The 21217-nt window shown below is 37.9% G+C and overlaps 1 protein-coding gene across 4 annotated transcripts in view; it reads left to right on the top strand.

Moving 5' to 3' along the window:
- Nucleotides 1–5722: 5722 nt before the first annotated feature.
- Nucleotides 5723–21217, top strand: part of LOC126820598 (transient receptor potential cation channel subfamily M member 2) — a 37612-nt gene continuing 22117 nt past the window's right edge. For 2 of the 4 annotated variants that reach the window (XM_056101252.1, XM_050548650.2), the window contains exons 1-13: nt 5725–5810; nt 8697–8761; nt 8989–9062; nt 9914–10016; nt 11297–11465; nt 12791–12972; nt 14446–14872; nt 15279–15394; nt 15868–15992; nt 17498–17640; nt 18278–18396; nt 19255–19398; nt 20153–20222. In XM_056101252.1, coding sequence (XP_055957227.1) covers nt 8717–8761; nt 8989–9062; nt 9914–10016; nt 11297–11465; nt 12791–12972; nt 14446–14872; nt 15279–15394; nt 15868–15992; nt 17498–17640; nt 18278–18396; nt 19255–19398; nt 20153–20222 — 1717 coding nt within the window. In that variant the 5' untranslated portion in view covers nt 5725–5810; nt 8697–8716. Of the gene's footprint in view, nt 5811–8685; nt 8762–8988; nt 9063–9913; nt 10017–11296; nt 11466–12790; nt 12973–14445; nt 14873–15278; nt 15395–15867; nt 15993–17497; nt 17641–18277; nt 18397–19254; nt 19399–20152; nt 20223–21217 lie in introns of those variants that run through there. The other 2 variants (XM_056101251.1, XM_050548651.1) reach the window with 2 other exon arrangements.

Here is a 21217-nt window from a genome sequence, read left to right as displayed (position 1 = left end):
GTTTAATTTCTACGTTATTGTTTTATTTTTATTGTTTGTCTCGTTAGATTCACCATATGTTTGGCCGAATATAGCCCGGTTGGAGCTGACGTGCCCTTAAACAACATTTCATATCATTTAATTGCAGTGACTTTGGTATATTAATCTTACCTCTTTAATTGTTATTAGTAACGTTGGCGTATATTGTTAATTCCTTAGATACTATTTTTTTTACAAATACTGATTTGTACATTTATATAGCATTCTAGGTTTCATCCCGTTTCCAGGACAGTTACTCTGCTTGTCGGACGTACTGTTCTCCGTATATGATGTTTAATGTTTTCCGGTAATAAATAGTTTCAAGGATAGTTTCAGTCTTTAGTTATACCGACGATTCTCGCTGCTATATTATCACCAAAAAAAACCCAAACAAACGGAAAACAGAAACGTTATACATTCAAAATTTGTCACACAACACGTGCTCAGCACGATTGACAAAACGGGTGTAATATCGTGTAGCCGCGGGGCGGTGAATTGGCAGCGTCAGGGCGGACTCCAATCTACGACCGATGGTCCGTAATAGAGGCATGTTCCTAAATCAACGACTGTCAGTTTTACAACATCTAGACATTGCTATATGCTTTGGAATTCCCAAATTTATAGCTACGTTATCCCCCTATACGGCAGACACGTGAACAGTAGTTTCCAATCAGAGGTTGTGACATAAAAACACTCAAATCAAACATGGCGACCTTCACCGAAACCTTGACATTGGCCGAGCCTTGAACTTGGCAACTCGATTATCACAAGTAGACATTTTGGCGAGACAAGGTATTCGCGATGATCGAGGAATCTGATAGACTCTCCACCTGGGTCAGTACCCAATCGAAATTATTGCCGAAATATGCGGAGTAATACGCAAATGGCTTGATAAGATGTACGGAGTGGATCGTGCTTACTTACACAGCACATTAGCTGGCAACTCGGATCCAGACGCCACAAGAATTACTTCAGATAGGTAAGACATTAGGTTACAATGATGTAAAGATTAATTTGATATGAAAATTAATAAAAAATGATAACAATATTTTCAATATAAAGACTAATTTGAAATGGAGTGAAATGAAAGTTAAAGAGCATTATAAATGACCAAACAAAATTATATGTCCTTAAAGCTTGTGTTTACTATACAATTATATACCTTACAACAATTCCAAACTAATCTGATTAAATTTTTTCGATATATTAACGCTTACTTCAATAGGTTTGGTCATCTTGGCTGAATTTTCGAGCTTGGTGATCAAACTCAGACACGAACCACTACGCTGCGTACGCAGTGAGTGTCGTCTTTCGCTTTCTACGTACCTGCTACGCTGCTTCCGCAGTGAGTTGATCGAGATTATATTTAATTGATGCTTGATGAATGTCATGGTATTAGATCTAAGTCAGACTCAAGTACCCACAATCGCCCAATCTCTTACTGGATTTCCTGGTAGATTGACCCAAGGGAACCAATTAAACACCAAAATGCAAAAATGGAATAGGCTACCTTATAAAAACGTACATTTTGACACCAAAACTCGATAATTTAGCAAAATTCATGTTCTGCCACTAAACTGACTCCGCGGTATAACTAATCAGAAAAATTGGTATTAAAGCGGATCCAGCTACCCGGAAAACGTATATTTTGATACCTAACTGGTCATATAATAATTCGGTACAAATTGGCATTTCCCTTACATAACTGGCGGGTATGTTTGATGTTATCACATGTACCCATTTGGACACGGATTCCCGACTGGGACTTTTGTTTGGGTGATAATTTTGAGTTATAATATACGTCTAGACCGACCATAAACTGTGTTCGGCATTTCAACTGCCCGCGATGACGCAGAATTGAGTTAAAATGCCTGGACTGATGTCGAAAGAGAACGAATACCGCCCCACCCTACAGAACTGTTCATAATCGATTGACTATAAGGCTGCGTGACTAACATGGTGTCGAGCATGGTGTCAGTGCTCGAAATCGGTCAAAGGGACTTACCAGTGACGAAAATAGGTCTAAAGCACATATGAGTATTTATAAAGTGATTGATATTCAGTTTTTAAATAAAATTATTCACATTTCTAATTATTTATATTCGATGAAATACGCGAACAGTCCAAATTGTCGTTTTCGCCTGCTTTGTCAATTCTACACGGTTGTAATATTACGCTATTATATATGTATAGTAATACTCCTTTAAAGAATTGCTGTATCATAAAGTCTGTCATTGAGTCGACTGGCGTGGTTTCGAATCCCCGGTTGTACGTGACAAGGAGTAGGGTCGCCTGTCCAACCTCGTGGGTTTACTCCGGGTCCTCCGGTTTCCTCCCACTGCTAAAGACCCCTACGCGCAAGCGAATTATTGAATTAAATTAAACCATATGTTAGTCCCGAAATGACCTAGTTTGTGTCGAGTGGACGTTAAACCCCATTTCTCTCTCTCTCTCTCTCTCTGACACGCGAGTCTGTAATTACGCTACTATATTTACATAGTAAGACCTCTTTAAAGAATTGCTGGCACGTGGGTTTAACATTACGCCACATTATTTGTGAAGTAATGCTTAAACTACTGACCAAATATTTTTTTTATTAGCATTTTTATTAGCATTCGTTCAATAGATGACGAAAAACAGTTTAATATTGAACAATCGCCTTTTGTTGATTTCGTGTAAAGAATTTCGTTCACAAACCGGCGTAATTGAATTCAGGACTTCAAAACCGACACTAAGCACGTTAACAATGTGTTCTGTTGTGTGGCCTTCATAAAGCAAATATTTCCTTCCCGACCCCTTTTAACAAAATAGTCATTCAATGACAAAACCATGCACGTCAAGTGATATCCCTCTTAATATTCAGTATTTGGTCACCCATTTGAGCCTAATTTTGGTACCAAAGCAGTTCCTCTTGATGGTTAACCGTTTTGAGGGGTGAAGACATTTTACCCGATTTATACAGGTAAAGAGCGAGTTGATTCAAACATGAGTGGTCACATACTGACAGTATAGGGGGCCGTCTTTCAAATCTCTCCGTTAAAGGGTTGCCATTTAGATAGAGAGATATGTTGTTGACGGATCCTGAAAAGTGCTCTTGCTTCAGATATTGTAGGCGGGTTCATTGGCTAACTAGGAGATCTGGATTTTAATAGAAAAATTACTCCAATTGGTATTTATTATTTATTTAGATCCATATATTCAGCAAGTATAATTGTACCTTAAGAAAAACATTTAAATAGTTGCACATGGGATGTGTTTAGGGGTTAGGTTTGAGGTAGGTGTGTGTGGGGGTGGGGGTATCTACGGAACCGAACTGTATGGTGTTTGTAGAAGGATGTATCAGCCTCGAAAACAGTCATTTGATATACTTCTTTATGGAAAAAGTCCACTCTATATGACTCGCTTCTGAGACCGACCCCCCCCCCCCCTCATCCCACCCTTCGAAAAGTATGCACTCCATTCCAGGAGTAATTAGCACATTGGAATCAAGGAGATGCCGATAGAATATTTGCGAATCGCGCTATAGAAGACGAACTGCCAGGAACACCAAACTATTCCCGTTTAAGTCATAAATGTAACGAAATGAAATGGTGTTTAAGGTTCTACTTTTCTGCACAGACGGGGAAAAATAAAGAAGATGGGCATACATCATCCAGTGTTTTATGAGGGAAATTGTGCCTGGAAAGTGGCACTGAGGCCTACTCTTAATTTGAATTCCGACTGTCAAAGGGGTCTCTTGTGTGTACGGGATCTAGGGTTTTCATCCCATTCGAGCGACAAAACATGTTCTCTGTCCTGCTTAATGACAACTGGAAACGGCCAATATCTGAGAGCGAATCCAAGACCTCCTTGTTAAGAGCCACCCCATGACTGAGTCACAACGGCGCCCGATGTAACTCATATACTAGGACGCAGAGTTGGTTCCCAGATATGCTTTTTTATGACCAGTAAGAGCCTTGTGGCGCTATAGAGGCATTGTTTTCAAATTTAGTTGAAAGGAGAGAGGCCATAAGGAGGCAAACCTGCCGTTTCTGAGTTAATGTCCCCATTTCTTAAAAAAAAAAACCCAGCGGCTGCCAGGCAGGATACGCCCACATTTTCGAGAGATGGATAGAGAACAAGCTAAAAAGAAAGTGATTTTTCCTACAATCAAGGGCCTTAATTAGGAAATTACAATTCGATATGCGCAAATATCGAAAGGAACAGAGATCTTTGTGTTATAAACTTACATTTCAAGTTTCAACAAAATCGGATAAAAATTGTGACCTCTATAGGGTCCACAACCGTGATATACCATATTATTACGCTATTTGAAAACGAACAGCGGCCATTTTGTCTGTCAGTTTTGGGCCGATTTACACGAAATTAGAACTCAGCCGTCCTTAGGGTGTAACGGTGATATAATAATACGGTTTTTTAAATCGGATAAAAATTATGACCTCTATAGGGCCCACAAGCTAAAAACGCGATTTTTCGTACATAATTCAGGAAGTTACGGTCCGATATGCACAAATATCGAAAGGATCCGAGATCTTTGGGTTATAAACTTACATTTCAAGTTTCAACAATATTGGATAAAAATTGTGACCTCTATAGGGTCCACAACCTTGATATACCATATTTTTACGCTATTTGAGAACGATGGGGGCCATTTTGTCTGTCAGTTTTAGGCCGATTTTCACGAAATTAGAACTCAGCCGTCCTTAGGGTGTAACGGTGATATAATAATACGGTTTTTTAAATCGGATAAAAAAATATGACTTCTATCCACAAGCTAAAAACGTGATTTTTCGTACAATCAGGGGCCATAATTCAGGAAGTTACGGTCCGATATGCGCGAATATCGAAAGGAACCGAGATCTGTGGGTTATAAATTTACATTTAAAGTTTTAACAAGATCGGATAAAAATTGTGACCTCTATAGGGTCCACAAGCTAAAAACGTGATTTTTCGTACAATCAGGGGCCATAATCCATGAATTTTCGATCCGATACATGCCAATATCGAAAGCAGCCGAGATCTTATGGGGATAAACCTATATTTCAAGTTTCGTCAAAAGTGGATAAGAATTGTGACCTGTGGACGGACAGACGGACGGACAGGGGCGACGGCATAATACGTCCACATGAAAATGTGGGCGTATAAAAACATGTGAATGCGATGGAATATGTTTTCCGAGATTAATAGGTTTTGAAAAAAGTCGTGTGCTACCAATTAATAACGACGCTACCAATGACTACAGTATTACATGATTATCTAACTTGGCCATTTACATACATCAGCTGGACTGATTGTATCTCCAACTCAAAGCTAGAAACCACAGCTGCTTAATACTATATGTAACACACGTGAGTCTGTAATTAAGCTACTATATTTACAAAGTCATACCCCTTTAATGAATTGCTGACAGCTACCAATGACTACAATATTACATTTGATTTGATTCCCAGAAACTTTCTGTTACGTGCTGTCATGGTTTAGAAAAATAGTTATTTCGAAGAATGCCCACCAATAGATAACGGAGACCACCGATGGAGGAGTGGCTGTCATTCTCTTCAATACGAATTTGCCATTATCCACGTGCATAATCAGTGACGACTTCATTCAAATCCAAACCATTACCCATATAATGGGCTGAAAGCGCATCGAAACTGAAAGTGACCTAATTCGATTTCACAGAAATGTTTCTTTTGTTTGGAATATTGTTTATGGCAACGAGAAAACGAAGCTAAGCAACATAATATGACGAATATGTTTAGTAAGCAGTTTGCAACTGTTAATGCAGGTCTCAGGTAGTATTTCATTTACTTTCTATTATGGATATTGCTGCAAGAATACCAACATGGTTAATACCTTGTCAGTGCTGCAGGACGGAAGGTCTGACAAGGACAGCTGTCTACTCGTTCGGATGGGACGAAAATCCGAGGTCCCGTGTATACATTGGCGTGCACGGAAAAGATCCCTTGGCAGTTGGAATTCGATATAAGAGTAGACCATAGTGCTGCTGCCCGGGCAGAATTTCCGTCATAACACAGTGTATGGCGAATGCCCGTCTTCATTAGCCTATATAAGAACAGAACAGTAGGACGTTAAACCCCATTTCATTTCATTTCTGCAAGAATACAGGGAATTGGAAGAATTATTAGCAGTTCTGCTTTTATTCTTGACAGCGTCTAGCAATTCGGATAGGCCGACAAGCCGGTTAGCATGAAGTTGAAATTCAAAATCGGAAATATCGCCGCTGCCCTATAGCATACCCGTCTTCCTAAAGTCCTGTTGGTGTGGAAGTAGGTCGTTATATCTCCTTTAATTTCATTTTGTTTAGTCATGTAAATATGAGCGAGGAAGTGGCTGTCAGTATGTCTACAATTCCGATGTATGTAATGAAATCAAACCCGTTTATTTGCGGTTACTTCTAGCCCTTTCTTATTTTAGCGAAGCCTTTTTACTAGTAGAATACACAATTCCATGAAATACTCATAAATATATACACTAATAAATATCCGGTTAATTCAGGTTATGTCGTGCGCTGTGTTTGGCGGTAATCCAGTCCTGTCGCTTTATACATTATGCAGGATAACTGCTATTCATGATTCACGGCTATAATCGAATCCCAAACCCATACATGAAGGTTATGAATTGACTGTTATCTGTAAGAATAGCACAAATCCGTTTTGTTATTTTTTTTTCTGTAATTGTCACCGAGTATAATAATAATAATAATAATAATAACAATGAATTATTTCAGACGGGTTGAAGATTAGACTATAATAGCCTTGCTAATATGAAACCCTTTATAGAAAATATAATACAAAATATATAGCTGATAAATGAAATAACATACCACAATATTTACAATAGAGGTAAAAAAATATACAAAATCAGTTAAAAAGATTAATTATTGTATATATGCGAGTCATATAAAAACATGTAGTAACAAATATACAATAGTATAATGTTTGCTTATGCATGTTATAAAACAGATAGCGCCAAACGCACTGTGGACTGTCTTATTTGCTTTGAATTTATTATTCTAATAAACTAAAATTTGTGCCGAATGGTGCTTTACGAAAGACTCACTAATCAATTTCGACTATTTCATGTATACACTGTATACGGACATAGTCAACACAATTACTGCCACATTTTTATTTTTAAAGGACGTGTTGTTATCCTACCGTAAACATATCGTCTCCTATTGAAGACACAGTGGGCAATTCTAAACAAATATCCTACATATGCATATGAAAGTTAATGCTGTGCGAAAGATGCTATATAAAAAGCGTGAAGGACAAATGAAATGAAATGGGGTTTAACGTCCTACTGTTCTGCACCTAAACTGGGCTAATGAAGACGGGCATACGCCATACAGTGTGCCATGAGGGAAATTTTGCCCGGGCAGCTGAACTATGGCCTACTCTTATATCGAATTCCAACTGCCATGGGATCTTTTACGTGCACGCCAATGTGTACACGGGACCTCAGTTTTTCGTCCCATCCGAACGACTAGACAGCTGTCCTTGTCAGGCCCTCTGTCCCGCATTACTGACAAAGGGAAACCACGCCGGAAAAGAAGGACGAATGGGATGTGGCAGAGCGCAAATGTAAAATGTAGCGAGTGAAATGTAAAATGTAGACACGTAAAAAAAAACACTTTCCCACAAAACATTTTTCATTTAACGTTTGACGTTTTACATTTAACTCTTGCATTAGAAATATTATGACACTATCTTTGTACATTGTACCTTTTACATATAATCAATGGAAACGACATTGTCGCAGAGCATTTAATATTGGCTGCGATACCCTTCCATAAAGTAGTGATAAGCAATTTGATCAAAACGTCGGAACCTATCTATGTTGCTTTTAATTGAGGTAGAATTTTAAACTTGGTGTTCTTTGGGTCAATATTATCCGTTAAAGCTAAGCAAAGCTAAGCAATTTCATTGGTTCATACTTTGGGACGAGATAACTTTGATTCTAACTGATGGAAAGTGATGACCCTTGACTGAGTTTGATTGTGAACATTTTAAGATTAGACTTAGTATAGATAATCAGTTTGATTGCTCGGTACTTTTCCAAAAGATAAATGTGCAATTAATCTGTGTCATCTAACACAGAGTCGCATTTCAAGCTGTAGACCGGGGTGTTGCGCTTACAATCGCAGCTCTTCGGTCACCTGTTTCGATCCCAACGCTATTTTGACAGCCCTCACATTGAAACATTCACCGAAACACGTCAGTACTGAATCGCAGTTCTGGTTGTAGTTTTCTTCATTGTCTTCGTGATTCCACAGGTCTGTCTGTATGTCAAAGAAGATTTTGAGTTAAATTTCCAGCAATGAACTTCGCAGCAATAGCAGTAATCAGGGGCGCACAAACTCATTTTCGCAGGCGTGGGGGGAGGGGGTGACATAAAAAATCAATTAAACAATTAAGCTAGAAATTGTGGCTGCATGCCTAGAAGTATAATTGTAACATAGATGGGAATTAATGAATGAAATATTGTTTAAGGCAAGTCAACTCCAGCCGGGTTATATTGCGCCAAACATATGGTGATGTTACTCGAGACAGCTATAAACAAATAATATTATTTAAGCTCTTTAGGTAAACAACATTTAGATATCATTAATCGATATTGTTTATTGACAAAATAATCACTAAATAGTTTACTTTTAGGCAAGTAAATAATGTAGTATATGAAGATGTACAGACTAGAACGATTTTTGCCAAAATCATATAAGGTAATTTTTCTTTTTTAATTCTTTTTTTAATAAATAAAATAGCTTTTGTGGTCAATGTGTCATTTGGGAAATGTATGTGTGGTTTGGATGGGTGGGTAGGAACTAATAACCAATTTGCTATAGTGTGGCATGTCTCCAATTAACTCTACACGAATAGAAAGCAAACTTTCAATCAAATACCTATTCTCAAAGTTGTAGTTCATGTTCTAATTGTTATGTATTATCAGGAACAGCAAGAGAAAAAATCTGACGGCAGATGGATCCAGGCAAACATAAAGTTAACCTGTCCCAAACATGAACCGTAAGTGGTATTATGTGGTATGCAAAAGTATACAGCAATTGATGTAAACTATTTATCCCCGGACTGGTTTTGCTCATTAGATACCGGGTTTCTCTTACCAATCGACCCTATAGATTCCAGGGTGCAACGGGGCAAGAGTAGATGAATTCGGTAACTGTGATACAGCTGATACCATTAGATCCAAAGATCTGCCAATGGCAGGGCGAACTCTATCAATATTCAGCGCTCCCGAGCTTCCGTTCTGGATTTTCTCTCCTTTTGTCGAAATATTGTTAACGCTGTGGAGTCTACAGCTTTGGTTTTGTTCATTTCCTTCAAATTTGGTGTGAAACATTTGGGTCTTGGTAAGAAGAGCTCTCTTGATATTCAACGTTCGGCGACCTTGCGTACCGATCCCCCCCCCCCTTCCGCCTCCCCCTTCTCCGAAAACGTGGCTAACGTAAATAGAGTATACAGTCTGGTGCGAAACAATGAGGACTGGAGACGAAGAACCCTTAATGACTTTTCTTGTTATAGGCACTCCCTTTGCCGATAATCTTGTTAACGTAACATGCTACAGATTGGAACCGATTTTCTTTTTCAAATTTGGCGTGAAGTATAATGACTGTGATATTTGGAACCAAGAGTGAAAAACTGTTGATGTTTAGTGTTCTAGGACTTCCTGGTCCAAATATCACGTGGCACGGCAGAAATAGGATTTCATGACGGTACAAAGGATTCCTATAAAATTTGACATCCAAATTTAATTTTCAGAATAACTGCTGTCCATGGCTATGTTTTAGGAGACAAAGCGGCTTTGTTGGTGCATTTCCATTTTGCGTGGCTATCTTTATTATTATTATTTTTTATAGAGAGGAAAAAGCATGTAGATGTAAACGTCCAGAAGAGGGTCACCCGAGGCAGTACCCGTGTGACGTGTTTGGTGTGGAGAAGACGGGCAATCATAAAACAAAGGTAACACACGCATTTGAATTGCGAGTACGGGTTTGAAAGCTCTTTTTGTAAAGAGTCCGAGCAGCTAGTACCAGTTCTGACACAGCTAAGCTTTGAATCAAGTATTTGTATATTGTTTACAGTAAAACCCCTGCAACGCGCCAATCCAGGTATTCACTCGCAAATTCAACTGATTCTAGAAAATAATTATAAGTAACCTTACTTTAGAATAGAATGAACTAACATCTTAATGGATACTTCATCAAGCGCTTACTTTAAAGTAGCTTCTATTATTAGGTACATTTGGACGACAGCAGGCAGATGATCGCTGATGTTAACATCAAAGGGTTGCTGGCAATTTTGATTTATTGTAGGCATATGAAACTATTTGAGTTGATAGTTGTTTTCTAGTCATTACAACATTGTAACTGTGTACCAACCAAGCCTATATGATGCATGCTGCAGTCTACGGTTTAGATAGGCATCAATCGGATTTTCTTTTCAACAGGAGAGACAGACAGCCAATATAAATGTCTGAAAGGTTCATAAGTGAGTAGAACGGGGTGGGATGTCTGACAAGGACAGTGCTTAGTTTTTGGGATGGGACAGAAAGCCGAGATCCTGTGTATACGTAGGTGTTTACGTAAAAGAAATAAAATGAAATGGGGTTTAATGTCCGACTGGGCTACTGAAGACGAGCATACGCCATACAGGTGTGTAATGAGGGAATTTTTGCCCGGGCAGCGGCACCATGACCTACTCTTATATCGAATTACAACGGGTACAAATTAATTTCAATAATCGGCTTGTGTGGAGGAGTATTTAGCTGTGGTGGAGGGGACCCGGTGAAAACCCACAGGGTTAGACAGACAATCCATCTCCTGCCACGTACAAGTGTGGGATGTAAAACACGCCACTTGACTTAGCATCGCGTTAGACCATTCGGCCACCCAATCATACATTACAAAAAAAAACCTATATGGATTTGTTTACTAGTAATTAATGCACAAACAAGACATGCGAATTGCTGTACGACGGACATGAAATTTATAACAATATGATTCCGTACTATATACTTACAAATCAATAGGATTCTTCCGTTCAACAGGATAGAAAATCAATATTAGGTTATAATTGAAGCCTCCAGTGTGCTAACAAGATTTCGTAACAAAGGGGAATAAATCCAGAGAGTATTATTGAAAAATCGATAAGGTTACTCCATTCACTAGGAGAGACGATCAATTATCAAGATACACCTATATGCTAACGACTGTAACAAGCATACCATTTTAATATTTCAGTATGTCCGTATCGATAGAGAACAAATGGACAAAACAGTCGACCTTCTATTGAATATATGGAAGCTACCTAAACCTAGATTTATTATTGCCTTTGTTGGTGGAAATAATGAAAATACGGAAGTACCTAAAGGATTTTGCATGGGACTTACTGACTTGGTAGAAAAGCTAGGTAGGATTTACTTTGTATAAGCTTCACAAATGTAATACATATAGTATTTCTGAAGAGAGAGAGAGAGAGAGAGAGAGAGAGAGAGAGAAATGGGGTTTAACGTCCACTCGACACAGACTATGCCATGAAGTGTGGTCGGCGAACTGAATACAACGGTGTTGAAGAAAAACCGAGATCCCGTCTAGGCTACACTTTTGCGAGCACGTAAAAAAGATCGCTTGGCACTTTAAATTCTATATAAGAGTATGCCGTAGCACCGCTGTCCAGGCAAAATTCCCCTCATGGCACAGTGTATGACGTATGCCCGTCTTCATTAGCCAAGTCGGAGCAGAACAGTAGGACGTTAACCCCCCATTTCATTTCATTTCCCTGTCGCTTGTACATTCGGCCTACCTTTTGATACTGCACACCTTTCAAACGCGTTGTTTTTAATGAAACTTGTGGCTGTGCAAGGTAAATCTCCAAAAGACGCCCTTTTAAGGAATATTTATGTTAAGCAACAAGTTTTCCTAATCATTAAACCTACGACCGTACCGTAATATCAGACGGAGGGTGGAGAGGCATATCAAGCTACGACTTACAGGGGAGCTACATGACATGATGAAGATCACAGAATAAGCTGAGGTTTGCCGAATGGTGGTCGGGAAAAATAGAAAATGTTTTTCAAACAATATGAACGGATAACATCTCGGCCATAACAAGAATGGATCCAATATCATCTTCTCTTTTAACATTGATTTATGCTAATGCTGAGGCATGTTGGGAGATTGAAATTGGGTAGCGATAATATGGTGTAAAGACACCATTACTCCTATTTCTCAAATAGTTTACAAACAAATGGTACTAGATCAATTCTTACCAATCCATATCCAGGAGAACAAAATGCCTGGTCGATTTCAGTATTACATGTATACAAAAGACCGCCGCAGCTGGTTACTCTGAGACAGGAAGACATTTCAAATGTATAAATACGGATGAAAAAGACTCTTTACTCAAATTAAGTATGTCAACTTGCACAACAATGTTAAAAGAAAAACATTCGAATTGCATAACATTTAAACGTAAATTTCCCTTACGATTGAATGACCCCCCCCCCCCCCCGCCTCCCTGAAAAGAATGCTGAGGGTCGCCCATCTGCCCACGCCAGTGTTTTATGAAGGCATTTTTTAGTACAAATTAAACACAGTCTTTACTTGAAAATGGTACATATTTCAACAATATGCGATGCATGTTAATGAAGTGAAAGAACTAACTTACATTAGGAAAGTTAATAAATTATCTGATAGATTGCTGCTGTACTAATATGTATGTATTTGTATGTTTAGATATGTGGGTTGTAACAGATGGAACTACGTCTGGCAATGGTGCTTTGAATCATATAGTTAAAGCCTTGAAAGGAACCATGTTAACAGGGGACCCTTTCTCAAAGTCATCTCGACTTATTGGTGTAATCCCCTGGAGCCAATTTGTGTCTAAACACAAGGATAAACTACTTTTTTCCGAGGAGGTAAGTACACTCACATATACTTGTACAGAACTATCTATCACCCCTTGTGCAAATGTATGGTGGAAGAATACACCAGGATCAAACAGATTTGATCTTTGGTCGAAATACTTCTGTTGATCTCTAGTATGGGATGATTGTTTGCAGTGGCTTGGGTTGGCAAAATTTAAATTCTACGGGAGAGCAGATGCGGTGTCTGCGATAATAAACATACTCTTGGCAGATTACCCATGGTCCCTTAGGACGTAAGATTACAGAATTATTTTCAAACAACCACATACTTCATTCTGTTGCTATTTTTAACCATGCCGTTCCTTCAATTATATGAAACGAATTACATCAACTTTACGTGCCACTATGACACAGAAGATACTAAACAATTTGAGCATTCAGAGCAGGGACAAACTATGGGCAGGAGACCAGCGAGTGTGGTTCCACTAGGGACCCCACTTAAGGGATTCTACACCCTGTGTACCAAACCCCAAAAGACAGCAAATCATCAAACAAATAATATCAAGAATAAATTCAAGGCTACAAAGGGCCTCTACGCGAGAATACTAACTTATTGAGGGCCCCGAGCCAACTGTCCTCGCAGACTTCTTTTCAATCCATCCATGATTCAATGATTTAAGACTGTACTTTTATACTGTCGTATTTAATGGCAAAAACCATCAACACATATTGTGTTATATTGCTCCAACGATCACCAGTTGGTGGCTGGTTCGGAATGGTTAACGTGTGTCATTGAGTCAAGTGGCGTGGTTTGGTTCCCAACTTGTACGTGACAAGGAGGAATCTAGGAAAAAAAGTCACAGGTAAAAAAGTCACAGTAAAAAAAACACAGGTAAAAAAGTCACAACTGATATATATTATATTGTAGAGTTTGTTAAGATACAGACACAACTACGAAATCTTTGCGGTGCTAAATCCATCCCAGAATTCTTACATGGAGTTGGAAGGAACATTAGTATTAACAAAGAGTATTGATGTGCTAGAATGTTGAATGAGCTAGAATGTGCTAAAATGTCTGATGTACTGATATGTCAAATATGCTATAATGTATTAAAATGTCATGTGCTGATATGCCGTATGTGCTAATACATCAAATGTGCTATGATATCAAAATGTGCTGATTTCTAAAGACTAAAACAGTCTAGTTACATCTGTGTAATGAAAGGTTAAATATGTATGTTATTGTTTATATTGTTATTGAATTTGAGATGTAATAAAAAACTGTGACTTTTTTTCCTGTGTTTTTTTTATCTAGGCAAATTTGTGACTTTTTTACTGTGAATTTTTTTCCGCTCACCCCATCTCTGTCTCTCGCGCTCCCAGCATTCGCACTTGCAACAATCAATATTAATCAGGTATAAATAGTATGTACACCTGAAAAGATGAAATTAAGGTTTGTTTCAGGTATGTAATAATATATATAAACTGTATGTAATTAAGCTCATTTTCATTCTATATTGATAGCCGAAAGACGATATTCCATTCCTTGATCGAAACCATACTCACTTTTTATTCCTGGACGACGAAAGTACAAAAGATGGCGATGATGAAAACAGTGACGTCTATGATTATGAGTCTGATACGGACTATAGTGAAAGTGATTCGGAAGATTATGCCAAAGGGGAAACTGATGTTGAATGTGGTACTGAACGTGAGAATGATGCAGATGTTGCAAATGACGATGTTACAGAAGATACAAATGGCGACGAAAATATCACAGAAGAAACAGATTTTAATGATGAAAATATCAAAGAAGTAAATGGTAAAGAAGAAGCAAGTCGAGTAAATACTGGGGATAATGATGTCGATACTAATGGTACAAAAGTTCTGACAGATGCTGAAATTGTAAAACAGAGAACAGAATTTCTTTTCAAATTGAAGAAAGGCCTGGGTATATTTTTTTCAATTCTTGTATTGCCACGTAAAGGGATACCACCCTGGCACCATCTGAGCTCTTCTGATTGGACAACACTCTTTCTCTCACTCTCTGTAGCTTATGTATGAAAATTTATATATGTTGTTTACCTTATTGGTCCGACAAAGCCTATATATTGAATTTCAACAATTTCCATTAATTATTTCTGTCACTCCATCGAACCTTGTGAATGCTTTACGACGAAATAAGTTATTGGATCTGTATGAAAATGTATATGTACTAATTAAATTAATTAAACGAAAAAGCACATTAAATTTCAGCAATATTATAGCGTTAAAGTATTTAACCTTGTGGACTGCTCGGGCGCCTTAAGTACTGCGGGCATGTTTCGTTAACTGGCAACTTATTCTTTTTTCTTCAGATGACCGTTTGTCTAAGAACATTCCATTATTGTTGTTCGTTATAAAATTGGAGCCTGGTGTTATTGGTGCAGTATTAAAAGCCATCGACAACAAGTGGCCAATAATATTAATAAAGGTTGGTGTCGTTTTATGCTATAATACTCCAATATATTAAAGAACCTTAATAAAGGTTGGTGTCGTTTTATGCTATAATACTCCAATATATTAAAGAACATCTCTCTGTAGTCGAGTTTAAATCCAATAATTTTTTTCACAAAATATTTATTTGTCCACCGTCGTTCGTCACACAATTTAGGACACAATAGCTCTCCTTCTAATTGAGTTAATGTTTAATGCTTAGGCTTAGTAGAGATAAAATATTTAATTGGTTGATGCTTTGGGAAATGATGACGTTTGTTAAGTGAGAGTGATGAAACTTGGTATGTAGTTTCATTATATCAATACCTTGATGAATTTCGATAATGGCCGAGACTTAGGAGCTCGATAACTTTGATTCTAATTAAGTTTCATTACACCAATACCTCTATAATATTCAAATGTAGGTGTGTATTAGGTACTTTGAATTGTAAGATCTCCGTTTTATTGCAGGGGGTTCATGACACTCCAAACAAAAATAAGGAGAATAAGGAGAATGGGTCGAAAAATGTGACCCAAGACAAAGAAGACATATGTGGTATACTGGCAGAAGCTTTAGGGGAAAAAGACAAAGATAAGTAAGCGCTTTGTCAATGCTATATACACTTTCAATATTATGAATAAAATGTACGAATCTTACAAAATTAATGTATTATGATAACCCTTGGCAGGTGGTGTATGTGAGAGAAATGTGGTTTAACGTCCACTCGACACAAACCAGGGACTAACAGAATATGAACCATATTATGGTTCAGTTTTATTTCAATAATTCATTTGCACGCAGAGGTCTTTAGCAGTGAAAGGAAACCGGAGGACCAAGAGAAAAGCCTCGAGGTTGGACATGCGATCCATGTCACGTACAACCTGGGGATCGAATCCACGCCAGTTGACTCAATGACTGACCTTATGATACAGCGCGTACGTGCTAACCATTCGGCCATCCACCCCCCAAGCACCATGGATTGTTTGCATGAGTGTGTGGGTGTGTATGTGAAAGGTGTGTGTGGGGGGGGGGGTGGCGGAGCGAAATCTGAGAAATACACCACACACATTGATGACGTCACACGCAATATAGACTTGCCAAAAGTCTATATTATTAACAAACGCTTGCCACACAAGATACGCCCACATTTTGCAAGAGATGGACAGAAAACAAGCTAACAAAAGCGATTTTTAGTACAATCAGGAGACATAATCCAGCCAGTTATGGTCCGATATGCGTGAATATCAAAAGGAATCGAAATCTCTGGGATATAAACATATATTTTATGCTTCATCAAAATCAGATACAAATTCTGACCTCTACAGGGTCCAAAACCTTGGTATTACATACTTTTACACTATTGTATTTCAATAATTCGCTTATTGGACAGGCGACAACCGGGAAATCGAAACCACGTCATTTGACTCAATGACATACCTTATGATACAGCGCGCACGTGCTAACCATTCGGACACCACCCCCCACACACACGCCCCACGCCCATTTTGTCCCGCAGTTTCGGTCCGATTTTCTTGAAAACAGAACATAAACATCATTGTGGTCGAACGGTGATATATTTAAATCCAATGTGCGCGTATATCGAAAGGAACCGAGATATTTGGGTTATAAACATACTTTTCAAGTTTTATCTAAATTGGATAAAAAATTGTGACCTCTAGAGAGTCCACAAACTAAAAACGTGATTCTTCGTACAATCCGGGGCCATAATCCATGAAGTTTCGATCCGATACGTGCCAATATCGAAATGACCGAGATCTTTAGGAGATAAGGCTAAATTGCAAGTGGGGTGAGAATTGTGATCTGTAGAGTGCCCACAAAAAATTGTGGACGGACAGGGGCGACGACAATATACGTCCACAGGAAAATGTGTCCGTATAAAAATGACTCAATATACGGCAAGAGACAATAAAGATTAAAGCAGAGTATCTATCCTCACGTGTAACTGATGTTGCATATAGCTGCTTGATACATGTTATATATACCCCAATATGTCTTTGGTCTTTTGACAATATCCTCAAATGTATTTGTAAGCTATAGTATCATCACGATTAATTATCAAATTTCATTTGTCTTGATTAGAGGAAAGCAAAAGATTCTGGAGCTCAAGTTAGATTGGTTGGAACCTCATATTGAAAAGTTATTTGAGAATATGTACTTGATTACATGTTTGGACGTGCATCAAAAGGACATTGGAAGTGTTGTAAAGGATTCAATATTAAAAGGCGAGTGCCCCACTCTTTTGCTTTTGTATTCATAGCTCAGTGAATAACGCGCTGGCTCGCTAACCAGATGGTCTTGGGTTACCTCGCGGTGTTGACCTAGAAAATTCTTTGAGTTTTTCCGGTGTGTTTTCCCCCTTGACAGTGGTAGATGAATAAAGGCTTCACAGGGAACTGTAGCTTGTCGTTCGCATGTCCCACACAAACCGAAAATACATATGTTAAAGCAGATAATATTTTCATCTCATTTCCTGTCTAGTAGTGTATGGTGTATGTATGTATTTACGTAGAATGAGCGGCCATTCAGACTCCTATGGTTGAATCATTGTATTTTGGTTCGCCACTTCCTTCTAATTCATCTGTCTTGGCATCGGCAAACTTTGTTTGCTTACTTTAGATCTCATTCTAGAACGCCTGATGTGGCGTTTACTTGAGAAGTCCAGATGGTTCAAAAATCGTATTGTTCTTGGCCAAGTGTCATTTAGTAATTGGTCACTTAAAATGTACGCCATTGCGTGTTGTCGTACTGAATTCGTCAATATCTTAGTTACGCGTTACAGAGTACATAACGGTGTGTTAGTTCTTGAATTTTCAAAAAATTCTTATACCCTGTTTCTCTGCATTTACGTATTCTATCTAGGTAAGTATGCTGGAGAACAAAAGAATATGGAACACACGGATACGTTACGGTTAATGATACTATGGAATACAGTTAAGGAAGCAGAAGATATATTAGACAAACATGTAAAACAAGTAAAGGTTTGTAGAACAGAGAAAATATGAAAATGATAGAAAAAGTCCGTGCATTACCATGTTTTATTAAGTATAGAATGAATAAAAACAAGGGAATGTGCCGACTATTTCTATTTTTCTCGTTGTCTCTTAGTGACATTCAATTAGTATTTTTGAATAGTCAAATATCCTGTCACAATCTCACATACCAACGTTTGGTCCTCAAAGGAATTATTAGTGAGCAGAAATTGGCTCATGTATCTGTTATCACTCGTCACTTCAGTCAGTTATATAGAAGGGTAACTCGTGTTTTCCTTTTGCTTTCGTCACTTCCGTTTCTTGACATCCTCATTACGCATCTATCGTAGCAATGATCTCTGTGTAACAACCATATTTGGAACGTGTATAATCAGTTCTGTCACATATGTGATAATGACTGTCAACAATATCATCCTTAAAGTAGATTGGACGTGGCCGACCAATATGGCCCTTGACCAACACAGAAGTGACTTAAAACCCAAAATGGACTACTCAGGGGGATATTTATGGTCATTGGGAATCCTAAGGGACATTTTGGTTCTGATCACACATTTATTAATTTCAGTTCTTAAACCTTTTGTACTCGAGATTAAATCTTTGCTATCGCATGGACTATAACTCTTTACACATGCTGTGATATTTTTCCAAACCTTGTACATAGAGCTATGTCTGTATCAACAGACAACGATTCAAACACACGACAGTCTAGGCAATAGTACAGTTTCGTAACTGCTCCATCTTAGGAATTAAAACTGTGAATTTTTATTTTTAGCTATACAATAAACAAAATAGTGTAATACATATAAATCGATTACTAAACAGTAAATGGTGTCTTTCCTTTTATAGCCATATATGAACAAACCAATGTTCGATGCAACCAGAGAAAGGCGTGTCGCATTTATTGAATTATTCACTAATTATGGCATTGACGTTGACAAGTGCATCACGGTTGGGAAACTGAAAAAGTTGTATCACCAAGAAACATCGGCGGTAAGTGTAAATATCTTGAATGTCATACAAGGAAACAGATGCCCAAGGCCGCTTTTGGGTCCATGACAATGCACGAGCTTATAAGCTTCCCCAATTGTTTTCCCGCATTACATGTGAGATCCTATTCTATTTGGGTACACAAATTATTTTCTTACCGTTCATAATTATTGATCCAATACCAATAGGCCTACAGCATTTGAACATATTCCAAGGATCTTTTTTCGATAGAATGTTGATCCGAATTCCTCTTTTACTCCCACTGTATTGTTGGCTATATTCCTTTTTTCTTCCTTCAGGGTGCGCAAATAATTTTGTCGTTCGTGTTTTCGTTTGTTGTTCAGTCATTTTACTACCGTATTGACTTGAGGGAATGTTTAGTCTCGTTCATCGAGTCACCTCATAATAATTAGCACTCGAAAGCATTCTTGAATTTTAAATTTTTCATTCTGCCTTCAATATTTGATATCAGGAGCCCATCTTTTCTCGGTAAGATAACACCATCAATGTTGATTTAAATTGACCAGTAAGTCGTGTTTGCAATGTCAAAGATTGTGGATTTAGCTCCTTCGGGTGTTTAAGTTACTGGTGTAAGAAACATATTGGCGAGCAGGAAAAAAAGAGTCTTGACAGTTGGAACCCAACGAAGAGTAGGCCAATATAATTTCCCCAGCAGCACAATGCAATGGCCCAGATGGTTAAGAAAAGTAAGAAGTATAATCCCATTTTGTTTCAACGTGTTTGTTCTTATTTTCAGATGAAAATATTGGAGAATAAGAAATTTGTCAGGAAACTGCGTAAGCTTGGGTATACTCTTCCTGGCATTAGTAAGTTTTTTTTTCTGAATTGCTGTAAATAAATCATTTTGCAACTAAACAACCTGTTATGCGCTAACATCTTTGATATAGTAGTCTTATGTCATCGTCGCACTTAATTATTTCTTGGATATTTACTATTGATTTGATCATTTGAATAATTATTATAATTGACCAATGCAAGATTAACTTGGCATCAAAAATAAAATCTAAAAATCATAAGCTATGGGATCCACATTTGCAAGTGCCAGCCCTTAATGCGGTCAAGCTGATTATTTTGAATTAGTGATTCTGATTTGTAGCACTATATTGCACTGTACATTTTACGAGCGAATTTAGTTAATCATCACCTTCAAAGATACATGGGAGATTAGATAAAGGGCTGGCAGTTCTCACTATAATAGTTACTCGCGGCTGCCAGGCAGGATACGCCCACATTTTCGAGAGATGGGTAGAGAACAAGCTAAAAAGAAAGTGATTTTTCGTACAATCAAGGGCCATAATTTAGGAAATTACAATTCGATATGCGCAAATATCGAAAGGAACCGGGATCTTTGGGTTATAAACTTACATTTCAAGTTTCAACAAAATCGGATAAAAATTGTGACCTATATAGATTCCACAACCTTGATATACCATATTTTTACGCTATTTGAGAACGAGGCGCGGCCATTTTGTCTGTCAGTTTTTCACGAAATTAAAACTCATCCATCCTTAGGGTGTAACGATGATATACTAAAACGGTTTTTTAAATCGGATAAAAATTATGACCTCTATACGCCCTCATTTTCGAGAGACGGATAGAGAACAAGCTAAAAAGAAAGTGATTTTTCGTACAATCAAGGGCCATAATTCAGAAAATTACAATTCGATATGCGCCAATATCGAAAGGAACCGTGATCTTTGGGTTATAAACTTACATTTCAAGTTTCAACAAAATCGGATAAAAATAGTGACCTCTATAAGGTCCACAGCCTTGAAATACCATATTTTTGCGCTATTTGAGA

This window comes from Patella vulgata, chromosome 5 (assembly GCF_932274485.2).
Source record: "Patella vulgata chromosome 5, xgPatVulg1.2, whole genome shotgun sequence".
Classification (NCBI taxonomy): domain Eukaryota; kingdom Metazoa; phylum Mollusca; class Gastropoda; family Patellidae; genus Patella; species Patella vulgata.
This window is presented reverse-complemented; position numbering and strand designations above follow the sequence as displayed.